This window comes from Lethenteron reissneri, chromosome 19, assembly GCF_015708825.2.
Source record: "Lethenteron reissneri isolate LAM-NWPU_2019-01 chromosome 19, ASM1570882v1, whole genome shotgun sequence".
Taxonomy (NCBI): Eukaryota; Metazoa; Chordata; class Hyperoartia; order Petromyzontiformes; family Petromyzontidae; genus Lethenteron; species Lethenteron reissneri.
In genome coordinates, this window is record NC_083797.1 from 12,782,479 (window position 1) to 12,799,928 (window position 17,450).

Genomic DNA, 17,450 nt, shown 5'->3' on the forward strand with positions numbered 1-17,450 from the left:
AGTGAAGAGTGCGTCGGCAATCTTCAGAACTATCAGAACACCAGGGGTCATGCTTTGAGGTCAGTGTTGTGGCAGGATGTTCAATACAGTGTTTTAAAGTTCAATCTATCAGTGGGGTTTATTATTCCACACACAACTTCAAAGTTAAAATTGCATTGGCGATGTCATCCAGATAATTCAAATAATTTTGCAATTTAAAAAAGTATTCATACCTTCACTGCTGAAAATATATGCAGTACTGTGTATGGCAAGAAATGATCTTGTTCCTAAAATAGTTGAGTGTTGAATGAAAAAACGCAATTCTATACGTTGACGTGTACAATGGTTGAGTATTTGATCCATATCCCTCTGCTCTGACGAACACGGTGAAGTATGAAGTGGAGTATTGTCAAGTCGAACAACTCTCAACACCTACACGGCAAGGGAATGCTTTCATTCAGAAGTGGATTGACAAAGGGCTGGGGTTTTTTATTTTAATTATATGTGTCTCGTGACATCACCCCTACTAGCATCTTCACGCCCTTTATAACAAAAAGGGTCACTATGTTCATATAAGCATGACAAAGTGCCCATCACAATTGCCGGCCTCGCGCCAGTACTTGAAATTACTCATGTGGTAAGGAAGCCATTCTCTAGAGGTACTGTTGACGTACCACAAAGTGGTACTCGCTTTAATCTACCCTGAAGGAATGATGGGCTAAGTTAACATCCGAGCTGTGTTTGAACTGGTACTTTTATGATGGTGAGCCAGGGCACCCAGCACCACATCGTCATACTAAAACATAATACAACTGCGATTAGACGTGAGTCCCAAGGCCAGGCGTAGTATACAGTATATAATAAGTTGAGCATTGATTAATGGGTAAGCTTCCTCCAGTCCCTCAGCATTATTGAGCCAACGGGGAGCCGGCCCAGCAGGGGTTGTGAAGTCCCTAAGCCGTTGCAAGTGAATAGGCGTATGCCCCATTGATGAGGTCACAGCATGAGGACTACGAGATGGCGTGAGTGAAAATGGGTGGAGTGAACACACATTCCTCTGTTGCAGTGTTTCTAAAACGTGTTTGGCCCGTGGACCACTCGGCCGAAGCAAACTTTTACGTGGACCACCCAGCCTCACACTCCTGGTGACAAAACGCATGCACTTCTCTCTAAACACCACTCATACCAAATGATTCATATTACCGGAACATAAACATTTTTTACACGCACCCATAACGTGTTTTTTTTTTTAATGGGGAGTAATTAGATCATAGGGCTAGGGTAGTTTAATCAGGGTAGTTTATCTAACTTCATTTAAAAATTAAAGTAACATATTAATTAATGTCCTAAACAAATTTTATACGAAAAATTACATTTTCCGGATCAACCTGCATTTGTATCACAGCCTGTGGCTCACCTGGATCACCGTCTGGGGACCACACTCTGAGACCCACTGCTCGAAAATGAATCGGAAAACAATGGAAGGCGGGACTCTTCTGAAAAAGAGCCATGAGATGCAGACCTTCTTGAATAAATACGTGAAATGTATTTATTTCCTTACTTAAATAATGAGTGAGGTGTGAAATCCCATGCACGTTAATACTTGATCTACGTTCTTTACTCTTTGGTTCTTTCAGTAAAGTCACGTAGGTATAAAATAAAATAAATTTATCTACTTTACTGAAGGTCTCACTTTCAGTAAGAAGATTACATTTCTCACCCGTATAAAGAATAATAATTGGGTCATTTATATAAGCTCTTTCCTGGTTAGGGAAAGGGTAATAATGTAAAATTAATATATGTTATCTCGCCTTGTTAAAGGAGTGAAGCCATCTCTCGAGGATTCTCGTGGTTATATAAAGAGCACTTCAAAGAGAAGTGTAATATAGCTCCGATCTTACATTGTTAAACAATGAATGAATATATAGTGTAATGAATATCACGGGTTCTCGATTGATTACAATAATGAATGTATTATTATTTGGTTTCATAAAGAGATGTTGAATCTCAACGAGTTCCCAACTGATTAGATTAAGGACATAAATCTCGAAGTGTTGTAACTTTCACTCATTTTCTGCCTCGAAGTTTAAACTACATTTTAATCTCATGAAATAAAATAAAACCGATAATAACTTAATGATTACATCATAATAGTTTGGCTGTTGTTACTTAATCTCTGAGAACCGAAACGTGTAAAAGTCAAAAGATGTTATTTCTGGTGTCTTTTATTCAAGGCCGTCACCATGGAGTCAACATGGGGGGGACAAAATCTTCTAGGATGTCTGGGGGTCCCAACCCATAAAAATATCTAAATTTGAAAACTCATTTCCTGCCTAAAATATTAAAAAATTGACTAACACATGGGATGGACTTTTTATTTATGTTTTACAATCATGTCTAATAGTGTATTGTATTAGATTGCTCTGTTTTAACTATTTTTTTTACCATTTCTTGTTTCATTGAATGTAATGGCAGAGATTAGGGATTAATAAAGTACAACCATAACCACAATCATATTAACAGGAATGTATGCATTGATTATTTGAAGACAAGTCCAGATATTGTGGCCAAGGTTTAGCAAATTGTTTTATTTACATAGCATAGCAATACATTTTTTAATAGCAATATATTGGGGGGGGGGGGGGGACATTTTGAGCATATTTGAATATTGGGGGGGATGTGTTCCCCCCAATTTGTATTATAATTACGGCCTTGCCTTTATTTAACCCTGGTGAGAACCCTTTGAGACTGTCCCTTGTGAATGGCGCTCTGTATTAAAGAGGTGAGAGCCTATTGAGATTGATTCGATCTTATGATTTACAAGAACAGTTTATTTCCCTTTTACATTCATAATACATGCATTGAGTAATTGACGTCCTTTCAATCACTAATTCAGATAAAAAAACCATTGAGATTCAATGTATCTTCATTGCATTGTATCTTCATTGTGAAGTCAAGTAACTTAAGTTCTTTATTTTACCAAGTGGGAGAGAAATCATAGCTTTAAAAGTCGTTGCTCTCGTACCTGATGTCAATTCATTGTGCAGTTGTTTTACCTCTGGGCATTGTAGGTAAGCCAAAGGATTGCGATTGTGGCCATGCAACCGAAACTATTGACCATATAATAAACCATTGTAGTCTGCCCTCCTTCAATGGAGGAACAGCGAAATTACAAACTCCCTCTGTCCTAAAGTCCTCTCGCCGTGGCCAGAAAGACATTAACATTCGCATATCGCTCCTGAACATATTGCTGGGAGCGCACGCCAGATGAGAATTGTGTTATTATCTACTTAACTAAGATGAGATCCTGATGAGATTCATCCTCTAACAGTTATTTAACCAAGTGAGAGAGAAATAATCCTCTGAGATGCATTGCCTCTTGTGACTGATGATGTAAATCAGTGTTCTTTACTAATTTTCAGAGAGGGGGGGGTGTGCAACTTTTGCCAATAAGACATCATCAGTGTGAGGGCCGCCACACATTTGAAACCATTGTGGGTTTGACAGCAGCACGATGATTATTGGGTGGGGGGGGGGGGGGTGTTTTCACTTTTGTATATTGTTGGGGACCGCACCAAAGGCCATCAGGGGCCGCCAGGGACCTTTATTTCTTATGGCTTTCTTTCTTATGTAGATGCAGAGCAACAACTAAACTACAATTTCACATTCAGGCTGTGGTCAAGCCAGATAACCGTGTCAGGAGCCAGCGGAGTGTTGCATCGTCGCTGTTTTGTCTCATTCCTATTCGTGGTCTGCGTATCGCGTCCGTCATGCGGTCTGTTCCGGATGACCACAGTCACACGCACGCTCGCCTTGCAATGAAGCCCCGGCTGACGGTATAGATTCACCGTGCTCTGCGGGCGTTTTACGCCTGGCCAATTTTAAATTTGCCCGCAAACTAACCAGTCTGTTTACCACGTAGGCTTTCCCGACCGATATCATCCATAATGCAGACTTTTTTGGGTTAGATTGCGTAAATATAAATTCGTCGTTAAACCCGCCACAGCCAATTAATAACTTTGTCACGTAAACAGAACGTGCCAATTCGTGACTAGTACAGCACACCGGTGTGTTGGAGAGCAAATCCACAACATATTTAAGGAACGAAACAGGAGGATTTCTCCACAAATCTGGCTGCCGCATGATGATGCCGGTTCTTAATTACTGGCGAAACGTCGTGCTCAGATTGGACTTTCTCTCCCAACACACCGGTGTTGCTGCACTAGTAACGAATTGGCACGTACTGTTTACCAGACACACCTTACTAATTGGCCGTGCCGGGTGGCGGCGGGTTTCATGACACATTTTTCTATAACCCAAAAAATAATTGATAAAAAAAACCTCGATTATTGTGAATAACCAGAGTTTGAACCCCAGTTTTGTTGGGGGTGGGGTCACCGTAGTTTCGCGCATGCGCACTGAGGCGCGCATAACGGACCCCAGCCCCGCCCCCCGCACAGCGTGCTTGCCGTACATTTCCTAGAGCGGATAAGCGAAGCCCGACCAATGGGCGCGCGTGCACGGAGAGTGGGGGGTGGTCGTTGCCTGCCCAACCCCCGCCCCCACCACCACCACCAACCGTGCGCGTTAGCTGTACGAAATCTAAAGCGAGGTTTGTCGAGGCCGTGGTGCAGGAACCGTTATCATGGGGAAGAGGAAGGCCGACCTGGGCCGGGCGCTCCGGGCACGGCTCAAGGCGCGCATGGAGAGGTCCTCGGGCTACGACTCGACGTGGGACACGAGCGACGAGGACGAGGCCGCGCAGCAGACGGACTCGAGGCCAAAGAAGGCGGAGGTTACAAAAAAATTAGCGTTGTACGCGCACCACCACCGCCACCACTCGCCGGACCATGCTTTGGTTGCTGCGCTTGGCCTAGCGCAGGCTTTTCCGCGGACGTTCTCAGGAAAGGCGGCAAGGGTCGGGGACACCATGTGGGATGTTGAGAGGGATTTAATTGGTGTATTCTTTTGGGTCTTTCGGTAAAGCCACGTAGATAGAATAAATACGTGTTAACATTTTTTTTATTGCCGATGCATTTAAAAAAAAATTGTGAGTTTTTATAATTTGGTATTTGTCATAGGAAGTGCATGGGTTGCTTTGGTTTACAATTGTTATGGTCGAGTTGGGAATGTGTGCCTGACCTCGTCATGATAATGTGGAATTTCTATCTCTTTACTCAGCGCCTTTAATACAGATAAGCGAACGGGCAGACAGGTGTGACTTTGGAAAGTTATTTTTGGTGCAACTCCGGTTATTTTGTAATGCTGAATAAACGCTTTTCATCGTAAACACCCACTAACCGGTAATTTGTTAGTATCATTTTAAACAATCTATTTAAAATACTATACGCTTGTGGAACATAAATGAAACAGTTTCTTACATTATTGTGGTTATAATCATGCTACATGGATAGTAGCAGATTCTAGAATTTTACTAATTATTAAAACGCTGTAAACTCGTAAGACTTTAGTACGTAAGTTATGGCACAGAATAAGGAAAACAAGCTTTTTTGTAGTGACCAATACATACAGTTTTAATATTATATATACGGGTAATCCGTGTAATGAAAAAGACAAAGTTCCTGATTATATTGGCACACCAGTAAAAAAATTAATAATACAAATGAAAAAAAAGTGTCATTGTAAAATAATATTAAGATAATTGGCGGTATGTAAGAGCAGAAGTAAGTATAGAATACAATAACTGTAACAAAAAGTATAATCGTCATTGCCCTGCTTCAGGTAATTTATATATTTTTGTATGTACTAAAGTATTGTCAACTTTTTAAACTTAAACATTCTGTCTTAAGATGTTTGTCATACATCTAAATGGATTAAAATACACGTCCAATTTTATTGTTACATTAATTTTAAAGCACAGATAAAACCGACAAGGAATTGTAAATTGGTTGTGTTTAAAATTGTCATGTTTACTTTATTTCAGTCGATATTTCTACGTGTTGGAATTTTCACTTACCTTTCAGTTAATGTCATATTTACAGACAAGCTTTATTTGAGAATTTTTCAAGATTCAAAAGTTCAAATGAAGTTCTTGAATTCAATAAGCAGATATGTAAATGACGAGAAAATCTATCATAACATAAAAATAGTGTAGGCCAGAAAAGTAAAAAAAAACACGTGCAAAATGTGTACCAAAAGCGCTGAGCCTTTGTGCTTTCTGCAAAAATAATAAAAACTATTTCGTGAAGAACTGCATTTTGGTCATCTTGTTTTAGTTCACTTTCAAAAATGCCAGTCAGTTTGCTCAAATTTATTTCGATGGTCACCTAAGACAAGAGGACCACTGCATTCATTCAGAAGCTGCTGATGTTTTTGTTGTATAATGGACAAAGGCCGAGTGACTTTTGTACGTTTCTAAGTATATTTTGAAATTCAATCAATTAGCGGACAGTTGAATAACTACTACAGTAAATTACTGCTAAAATACTTTTATCAGTTGTCAAAGTGTCCCAATTTTATTGAGCAGTGGTTTTCACCTTTCGTGGCCCAGAGCCAGTTATGGAAATAACACATTCCTGTATGTGGACTATTCTCTTCATAGAACAACCACTGCCGACTTCCACAAAGTGGTAGATATTTTATAGACTTTTGTGATGATGGTATTCGCTCACTGTGTTCCATTATCGTAAACAGCTTTTCCAATTATGTTTTAAATGATTAACATATTTGTTGTCATAAATGTAAACTTGAATTGTAAAAAACCCATCAACAATCATGAAAATTCCATTTAATGTTGAGAGAAGTTCGATTTGGTATGTGTGATAGGTGAATTCAGGATGTTAATTTGATCCATATACGTGGCAATAAAGAAATCGGGGAAGGTTTGTACATCATAAACTACAATAGCACTTGAGTCCATCCATCAGTGGACCTTCTGGATCATTATTTTAAAGCCCTGGTTAAACATGGCAATCCCTGAATTGATTTCAGCTTCTTGCTGCTTCATGAGCAGAGTGTGACCTAAAAGGGTTATTTTGTACAATGTTGAAGTTCTCCGCTGAATATGACAATGGGGAGCCACAATGGCGTTTGTGTAAATCACTGGGCAATCCAGAAGCAGCATTTAACTGGCCACACCCTGTTGATGAGACTTAGTGAAGTTAAGACCAGTTCAGCACGTAGTTTATTTACTGGCCATAGCGTTGTGGATAAACTCAGGATATTAACGTAATCTTGAACCCTAATCTCGGCCTGAAATTTACACCTTTCCACAGAGAACCTTGTGTGGGAGAAGCGTGTTTGCAGCAAAGGATCTGCAGCGGTATCGACGTAACTATCCGGTAAGGGCATCATATATCACTGTGCCACTTGACGGTGCAGAACTAATGGTATAGCACTGGAACAGGAGGGTCTACTTTAATAGTATCTCAGTTCCTCGTCATGTTGCTGAATTCTCAATTGTTTTTCGTTTACAACTGCAGCAGGGAACTGGCTTTTGCGGTAGTCAGCATGCCTGCAACAAAGCCATTTTATAAGGTGTCAGAAGTTTAGTTATCTTTGCACTTTGAGCTGTGTGTGTGTGAGTGAGTGTGGACTGTGTGTGTGAGTGAGTGTGGGTTGTGTGTGCGAGTGAGTGTGAATGAGTGTGAGTGAGCTGTGTGTGCGAGGCGGTTGAGAGCTGCGAAGCCTGCCGTGTGAGAACGAGGGAGGGGGTGCTAGTCGCGGCCTACTCCTCAGGCCTCGGCGCCTCCAGGCCGCACGGCCGCTGCTGCTCTGCTGTTGTTCACACAGCTGCGGCTGCTTCGTGTATGACTCCTGCAACTGCAGTTGGGTCGGCTGCTGCTGCTACAGCTGCTGCTGCTACTCTGGTGGCTGGGTTCATTGGGTGTGCGAAAACCCCGCTTGCCGCAACCTCGCGTTACTGTTGTAGCAGCAGCTACAACAACAGCAGCAGCTACAATGACAGAAGCAGCTACAACGACAACAGCAGTTACAACGACAGCAGCAGCTACAACGACAACAGCTATAACAACAACAGCAGCTACAACAACAACAGCAGCTACAACGACAGCAGCAGCTAAAACAGCAGCAGCAGCTGCTACAACAACAGCAGCAGCAGCAGTTACAACAGCAGCAGCTACAACAACAACAGCTACAACAGCAGCTGCTACAACAACCGCAGCTACACCAACAGCAGCAGCAGCTACAATAAAAACAGCAGCATTGGCTACAACAACAACAGCAGCAGCTGCAACAACAACAGCAGCTGCAACAATAGTAGCAGCAGCTGCAACAGCAGCAGCTGCAACAACAGCAACTGCAACAGCAGCAGCAGCTGCAACAACAGCAGCAGCAGCTGCAACAGCAACAACAGCAGCAGCTGCAGCAGCAGCAGCTGCAACAGCAGCAGCTGCAACAGCAGCAGCTGCAACAGCAGCAGCAACAGCAGCAAGATGGCGGGGGCGTGTGCGTTGTGCTGCATGAGTGTGAGCTGTGTGTGAGAATGGGTGAGAATGAGCTGCGTGTGAGTGAGCTGTGTGTGTGTTTAAATTTAGTGTTTTAAAGATGTCAATTCTCCTGCTGTGTATCCCACTGCTGTCCCTCCCGGCCATATCTAGTGCCACACTCAACTCTACAAACGGCTACCCGCGTTACTTCGCGTCAATACTTATTGCTAAATTTGCCACTACACCTGCTAATGAAACAACTTATAGACACTTCTACACTCCATCATTGTATCCTTGTAAACCCTATCTCTGTCCCATTACTTCACCAGCACTCCTTCCAAACTGCATTCTGCTCTTAAAAATGTCACCATCTGCGAGCTGCTGCTATTTGTCAAAGGTTTGCCGCTCTTCATCCATTCACAGAAAATACCTGTGGAAACTATTAGTTCTACTTTTCTTATTTCAGGGAGGTATTTAGCTTCATCCTGGTCCAAATGTAAAGAACTCGTATAATTCTGAAGAATTTTCTGGCAGGAAAGGTGTCGGTATTCTACATGTCAACATCAGAGGGCTTGGGCTTGTGATTAAATTAAGTCAACTAAAACTAGAAGTGGCAAATCTGGACCCGGACATTTTTTGCTTAACAGAAACATTTCTCACTCCTGCCATCAATGACTTGCAGATTACGATTGGCAACTACAATCTTTTTCGGCTTGACCGAGGATCTAAAGGAGGTGGAATTGCCATCTATGTTCGTAATACTATTGCACGTTCACCAGCTCACTCCTTATTTAAAATATATTGCTTTGAAGGTCTGGCTTTCAGAATAACTTTGCCAAATAATCAACAGATATTCGTAGTGTGTGCTATAGACCGCCTAGTGGGAAGGATGTTGAAGCTGCATCTGCACTGAGAGCTTCTTGGGGGCCTCCCTAAAGGTGAAATGGTTTTAGTGGGTGATCTAAATTGGAATTGGCTAAACCCGCTGGCCGTGGCCGCACATTTTGCAGATGAATTTAACCTGTTTCAATTAATAAATGGCCCCATAAGACCCAACCTGAAAAATCCAGGACAGTCATCTCTGCTTGACGTCCTATTGACAAATGTCCCTCACAATTTCGCACTGACTGGTGTTCTTAGTGATCACTCCTTCATATTTGGGGTGAGATCATCAGCCAGACCCAAAGCCCCCCCTAAATTGATTGAGAAGCACTCCATGAGACACTTCAGCTCTCGGCATTTACTAATGATGTGCTTCACTCAGATATTGACAGGGTCGGTGATATCCCCAACCTGACTACGGCTTGGGAGACCTTCAGGTGCACGTTTCTCCAAATTCTTAACAAACATGCTCCGTTAGTTAGATTTTAAACTAAAGGCAACTGCCCACAATGGTATTATCCTTTGATTACTAAGCTCATGAAAACTAGGGACAAGGCTTGGGCATGTGCTCACAAAAGTAATTTTGTCAATGACTGGCTAGAATACAGGATTTTAAGGAATAGATGCGTCAAAAAAATACGACATGCAAAAGATGCCTACTTTTCCTCCACTCTTCTGGAATCGCATGGAAATGCCAGGATCTTCTGGAAAACAATCAAATGTATCGAAAAGGCATCCAAAACAGATCATCTGCCCGTTGAGCTTTACCGAAATGGGGAATATTTTTCAGAGCCCAAAAAAATAGTTGACAATTTTAACCTCCATTTTTCTGAAGCTGGTAACCTTTTTGATAATGTATTGGGAGTCACCCCTGCTCATGCAAATTCCTACACCCCTGTCCAAACATTAAGCGAATTTAGTTTTCAGCCAATCCATGAAAGTAATATTCTGAAACAACTGTCCTACCTCAAAGGGTCCTCCTCTACCGGAGCAGATAGTATTCCTGTCTTTGCTCTGCTAAATGTTGGTAACCTAATATACAAACCTATAGCCCATATTTTCAAACTGTCCATCAAAGAAGCATCAATTCCTCTAGAATGGAAAAATTACTATGTTAGTCCACTTCACAAAGGGGGCCCTGAAGATGATCCAAATAACTACCGACCTATCTCAATTTTGTCCCCGTTGATGAAAATTTTTGAAAAGTTATTAAACTACCAAATTATCAATTTCCTGTCCGACAACAATCTATTACATCTAAAACAATCTGGTTTCCGAAAATAATACAGCACCACATCTGCTGCATTAGACTCTGAATCACATTTACAGTAGCCTTGATAATAAGCAGTACTGCACCAGTCTTTTTCTTGACTTGTCCAAAGCCTTTGATACAGTCGACCACAACATCCTGCTTAGTAAACTAAGTTGCCTCGGTTTATCCAAACATGCAGTAGAATGGTTAGAAAATTACCTCTTTTCTCGCACCCAAACTGTATTCACAGATTCACAGTTGGTTGGAGGTCAAACAGTGTTAAGATAACATCCTCGGCCCCCTCTTGTTCTCTCTTTATGTAAATGACTTGGGCACTGACCTGGATCATTCCAGGGTAAATCTTTTTGCAGATGACACGATACTGATTACTGCTGGCCGCTCTCCGGATGACGTGATTGCTAAGCTCCAGGGTGATTTCAACAAACTACAACATCAGCTAGTTGCTCTTAAACTAGTCCTGAATACCTCCAAAACCAAGGTGCTATGCTTCTCACCAGGGCTAAAGCAGGAAGTTATTTTTCCCCAATTACATTCCTTAAATAATGATCAAATAGAGCAAGTCAAGATCTATAAGTATATTGGGGTCATCCTGCTTTCCCCCTTTGTTCCGTTTTGGAATTGATAAAAGCTACCATACTGCCTCTACTTGATTTCTGTGACATCGTATATAAATCAGCCCCAAGTACTGTACTGAAGAAGCTTGACTCAATTTATCACTCGGCCTTAAGATTTGCATTGAACTGCCCATATAGAACTCACCACTGTTATCTCTACATTGGGTCAAACTTAATATCTCAATGTTCGACGGCTTGTGCACCAGATCTTATTTATTAATGATATACTTACAAAAAAATTGGCAGACTACCTGCTGTATATCCTCTCTGTTTCGAGGAACAAATGTGACCTAAGGTCTTCGCTCATTTACCAGCTTCACATTCCTTATTGCCGTACAAATACTGGAGGAAGGGCCTTTGCTATTGATGCTCCCAGGGTCTGGAATGCTATTGCCAATAAACTGCAACTTGAATCACTACCTATGAGATCTTCACTCAAAACTGCTCTAGAGGAGTTTTACACCCCTATCTGCCACTGCTATTCAGTGGCTTAAAATAAAATGTTTTCGCTCCCGGTGACCGCTGTAAAGTATGATCTTGTGTTTTGATTTAGTGTGCTGATCTTAAAGGTACATTGAACAATGTTAATACTCCTACTGATGCTCCTGCTGTTGTGGAGTGACTCATGCAGTCAGCTATGGCTACAGGGTTTGGTGGTACATGTTGTTTATTGTGAAAATTCGGTCACAGTTCCTATGATCACTGCTACATTGCTTATGGCTTTTTTGGTTTGGCCATGTTTTGTTTGTTGTAGTATGGAGTTAGACTGATGGCTTTAATCTAAGTTGTCTTGTTGTTTAACTTGCATCCCACTGGGATTTTTGCACACAGCAGTTGGTGTACGGTGCTTTTTCTGGAAGACTTTACAGTTTTTTCCTGGATTTTTCTGTTTGCGCATAGTCACTTTAAGATGTCTTCTTGTTCATGTGTTTTTTGTTTTGTTGCGGTTGCACCCGATTCAAGAGCCGGATGGCTCACAGGGCTATACCAAATAAACTGAAACTGAAACGGGTAATATTTGTAGGGAATTGGCTCATCTATTTTAGGATCCACATACCTGTCAACCCCTTATCGGTGCCTACGTTATTACAGACCAATTCAGACCTGATTTGTTACCTCGTGTCCTTATACGTTTCATCCTACAAAGTCCCATCACAACGGAGAAACACAAACAAATAGACAAACACATTTTTGCCCGTATTGAAACGGCTGTACGGTGTATGAACCTGAACTCAGTTTACCTGTGCAAGAATACGGGTAAACTGTATGGATTTACAGGTTTAGGTCCATGTTTAAGGTGCTTTCACTTTTGTGGTTAATGCATGTGTAGTGAGTCAAACTGAGTCGCAGACGTTATCTTGGGAGCAACACTATTTATTCATACAACAGCACGAACATAACACAACCTACGCTCTGGTATCGAATGCCCATCTAATCACACTACGGTAGAACTAGACACGGTTTGCTATCCCGGTCCGGACCACAAGCTGGGTCCCGGACCGTGTGGCTAGAGGATTCTTCTCCCCGACCGGCGCTAGTGTTGGTACTGCAGCCCGCAACCCGGCTGCCCGCAATGATAATTACCGGCCGTAACTTCGGAAGTCCCGGCACCACACAGTGACAAGTACAGTCACTACATCACCCCCCCCCCCCTACGTATCTTCCAGCCGTCCTGGCTGCTAACTCCCCCCAAAGCAAGCAACCGACGTAAACTAACATAACCAACAAGTGTGCTGCAACAACATAACAAGGCAATAATAAATAACCCAACCCAACTGTACAATATATACGCATGACAACAAGACAAAAAAACAACCGGTCAAACCGGCAACCGCGGCGCACGAAATCCCCACAACCACCATCTCCCACCCTCAACGTGTAACAATGCTTGTGATCTCGATGGCGAGCAGGATCACGCGAGCGCGACAGGCCATGACGGTGTGGGAGTGTGCATTGTGCGGGATCATGCAAAACAAGTCTTTGAATAAGTCCATGACGTTAGTCCTCCAAACGGGTTGGGCTCGACCGCCTTGGGAGGGCCGGGGGGAGCAAGAAATCGACCCGACGAAGCCGGCTCCTCATGCAGAGCAGTAGGCCGGGTCGTTAAGTCCTTGGCCTTCCGAGCCCGCGAGGCCGACACGAACGGCCGCGTGTGAGGCATGAGTCGCGCGGTGCCTGGGGATGGAACAGAAACAGTCTCCTGAGGAACCGCATCGGCAGACGCACGCCCCAGCTCGTCAGGCACACCCGATACTCGGCCCCTTCGATATGGAGATGAAACAAACTCGCACGGCATGATTAATGGTTTCAGGCGAGAGGGGTGGACAAACCAGTTCCGCTTACCAAACCGAACCTGGACACATTAGGGCGTCACGACCTGAACGACATCAACCGGCTCTCTCCAAGGTTGCAGCAATTTAGGTGACGTGCCCACTGGCACCTGCGGGCAATGCAAGCAGGCCCTGTCACCCGGCGACCAATCATGCAGGGAAACGTGCCCACCTTTGAGCCGCTCGTTGGCCAGCTGCCTGGCCCGAGAGTTAACGCTGGCGGCTTCCTGCGCCTCAGAAAGTTTTCCCATTGTGAATTGAATTGAGTCGGAAATTTTGGATACCTTTGGGGTGGGCACAGCCTGAAACTGTACATCGATGCGAGGGTTATACTCTCTACCATACATCAAAAAGAAGGGAGAGTAGCCAGTAGACGTGTGCGGGGTCAGCCAGTAAGCGGCAAGAACCGCAGAGATATGCAAATCCCAATCAACCTGCGACTCGCTGACCAAGTGACTCAACATGGCGGTCAGAGTCCGGTGTGAGCGCTCGACCATGCCATCAGTTTGCGGGTGGTACGGGGACGTGCATACCTTCTTTGTACGTAGCAGGTCGCAAACCTCACGCAGCAGCGTGGAATTTTTTTTTTTACCTTGATCCGTCAATAGGCACTCAGGAGCCCCCTTATCCAGGACATACCCATTCAGGAACACGTCGGTGATAGCAACAGCCGACTGATTTGGGAGCAGCCAAGCCATAGACCAGCGTGAGAAATACTCGACGCCCACGATAAAATATTAGTTTTCCCGTGCCGAAATGGGAAATGGCCAGAGAATATCGAGGGCAACAATTTCATTTACCCGTGACACCTGGATGGATTGCAGCGGAGGACAACAGGATCTCGCCGGCGGCTTGCGCTGGGCACATTGCACGCAGCCTTTAAGTAGATCCTCAACGTCAGAGGCCATGGCCGGCCAATAAAAATCCAATTTGAGTGCGGCCAGCGTCTTCTGCACTCCGAGGTGCAAGAGCCGTTTATGCACAGCCCACACGACCTCGCCCTGCAGGGCGATAGGGACAACAATAACATAACGGCGCAATCCTCCATCTAGATACATGAGCAGTCCTCCCTGCAGCACAAACAAATTCACATCCCGTGGTGTCTCACCATCGGCGGTCACCCTGACACGCCGGCGCAGCTTAAGGAGGGATGAATCTTCCGCCTGTCGACGTCCCCATACCTCATAATCAAGACCTAAGGGAGCATCACGCGCGACGGGGACGTCGCCCGTCTTCTCAACGGCGTTCATGGCAGACGCAACGAGAGGGGAGGGGGAGGTTGAGCCGCATGGCCGACAGGGACCCGAACCGTAAAAACATGCGCACTCCCCAGGCGCTGGCAATCGCGAGAGGGCATCGGCATTCGAATGGCGAGTTCTCTTACGATATGTGACATTGAACGAAAAATCCTGTAGGATTTCAAGTCGGCGCGATAATTGGCCCGAGGGCTGGTCCACACGCAACGCATACTGGAGCGCCGCGTGGTCCGAGCGCACTTCGAAGTGCCGCCCGTACAAATACGGCTGATACTGCTGCACGAACACGACAATGGCCAACAGTTCGCGGCGCGTAACGCAGTACCGCTGCTCTGCCGGAGACAGCACCCTGCTGCCATTCATAACCACGTGTTCCACGCCATTAACAATCTGAGGTAACACGGCACCAATGCCGGTATTACTGGCATCAGTGTCCAAGATGAACGGCAGCGAAAAGTCGGAATAACGTCGGGGAGGAGCGTTAACAAGGCCATCGTGAATAGAGCGGAACGCAGCCTCCACCGCCTCCCCCCAATTAAATTTCTTGCCCTTGGCCATCAAGGCGTGGAGAGGTTTAGCAATGAACACGAACCCCACAACAAACCAGCGATAATAAGAGGCAAGCCGAGGTGGGTGTCGGCCACGTCCGAACACAAGCAGTTTTCTCAGGATCAATCGCAATGCCCGATTCGCTGACTATTAAGCCCAAGTAACGGACAGATTTTAGGAGCAGATGACATTTTTGGGGTTTGAACTTCAAGTCGGCGGCGCGCATCTTAACAAAAACAGCCCGCAGACGATCCCAATGCTCATCAAACATGCGACCGAAAATGATGACCTCATCTAAATATATCAGGCACGAATCCCACTGGAGGCCCGCCAAAAACAATGCCATCAGCCTCTGAAAAGTGGCAGGCGCGGAATGGAGCCCCATTGGAAGTCGGTTGAACTCAAACAGCCCTTGGGGTGTTCGAAAAGCCGTCTTGGGCCTCGAGGCCTCGTCAAGCGGAAATTGCCAAAACCCGGACAAAAGGTCAAGGGTTGAAAAATACCGCGCGCCTGCCAGAGCGTCCATGCGAGGCAGGGGGTAGGCATCCGCGACTGACACTTTGTTAAGTTTCCCAAAATCGACGCAAAACCGCAGACTACCGTCGTGCTTCTTAACAAACATTATCGGAGCCCCCCATGGACTGGTTGACGGCGAAATGATATCCGCGGCCAACATTTCATTCACCGCCACACGAACATGGTCCTCCTCAGCCGGACTCGGCGATAAGGATTCTGGCGAATGGGGGCAGCATTACCCATGTCAATACGGTAGCTCAATAGAGATATCCGACCGATATCAAATTTCGACTTACTAAAAATGTCGGAAAATTCCCGCAAGAGCGCCCTTAGTTTCCGCGTTTAGCCCGAGGACAAATCGCCGCATTCCGAACATAATTTGTCGATCCATGCCTCATCGACCACCGGAGGTCCATGAGATTGAACGCCGATCCCGACGTTTCCCACAACATCCGCTTTCGGACACCCTGGGGACGAGTGAGCGATCACGGAACCCTCTTGAATAATCGTAGTGTCCGACCCAGTGTTAAGGACTTGTATAAACGGCGGCATGGCAAAATGTTATGAATCAACTCGGATATAATGGTCGAGGACGCACCAGCATCCGCACCTCAATTCCCTCAACAAACCCGAGCACGGCCGATGACCCCGTGGTTGCCGTGACCACACGACCTGCCAGCTCCGACCACTGATCAGGTCGGAGCGGCCGCGCGTCACGAACACGACCCGACTCCCCCCGAACACACGCGCGACCCCGACGCACACCGGATCCCCCCCATGAATGAAGGGAACCCTGGGGCCGAGTGTGAGGTGCATTGCGACTCGCCTTAGGGGGGATGGAGTCGTAGGAAGGCGGACGTCCCAAGGCCCGCCGTCGAGGAACCCGGCAGCCCAACTGGACATGCCCCGGCAGGCCGCAGTTGTAGCAGGTGACTCGTCCGTCACTGGAATGGGACGAAGCAGACCTCGCCCGCTGCAGGTCGTCCCGCCGCCGATCACCGTCGCCCCGTCGATCGGCGCCCCACCAATGCAGCGAGTACGCGGACATGGCCTCTCCGACCGTGTGACCCTCGGGCTCCGCAGAAGACGCGGAGCACGCCACCAACACCCTGTCACGCTGCAGGGTCTGTTGCGCGTGGATACACCTAGTGATCTTGAGCGAAGACACGTCCCCGCCGTTGGCGGGAAGTACAGTGCGAAGATCCTTGGCTCAAAAGTGGCGGCCATCTGGTCAAACGCCTGCGTGTGAGGGTCGACCTCTAGGACGGCGGGATGGCGAGGAACGCCGCGAAAGCATCGTCATTGAGGGCAGCGGGAAGCGCCTTCAGCGCATCCGCCTCCGACCACCCCGCCACGTCGGCATTCGTGTGAGGAATTTTCTTTTAAACGCCACCCAATCTCCTCTGGAGGCCACAAATTATTTAATGAAGGGCAGCCGACGGCGGAGGGACTGGACGTCAGATGACGAGGAGGTTCCCGCTTCAAGCTTGGCGGGCTCCGCGCTCCCCGACGGCGGCAAAATAGTGCCTGCGGGCAACAGCAATGGCGTTCCCGCCCTTTGTGAGGTGGCGGCCAAGTCGCCTCGCCCGGACGGCTCCGCCGCCCCTAACTTCGCCGTCCCTGACGAGCTCCTCAACAGAAGG

The 17,450-nt window shown here is 45.8% G+C and overlaps 1 protein-coding gene across 1 annotated transcript in view; it reads left to right on the forward strand.

Moving 5' to 3' along the window:
* Nucleotides 1-1,039: 1,039 nt before the first annotated feature.
* The window catches only part of LOC133344288 (opioid growth factor receptor-like protein 1), a 33,768-nt gene continuing 17,357 nt past the window's right edge, over nucleotides 1,040-17,450 (forward strand). Inside the window, 3 exon segments of the mRNA XM_061554381.1 lie at nucleotides 1,040-1,124; nucleotides 4,614-4,774; nucleotides 7,215-7,280. Of these exon segments, the coding sequence (XP_061410365.1) occupies nucleotides 4,625-4,774; nucleotides 7,215-7,280 (216 nt within the window). The 5' untranslated portion in view covers nucleotides 1,040-1,124; nucleotides 4,614-4,624.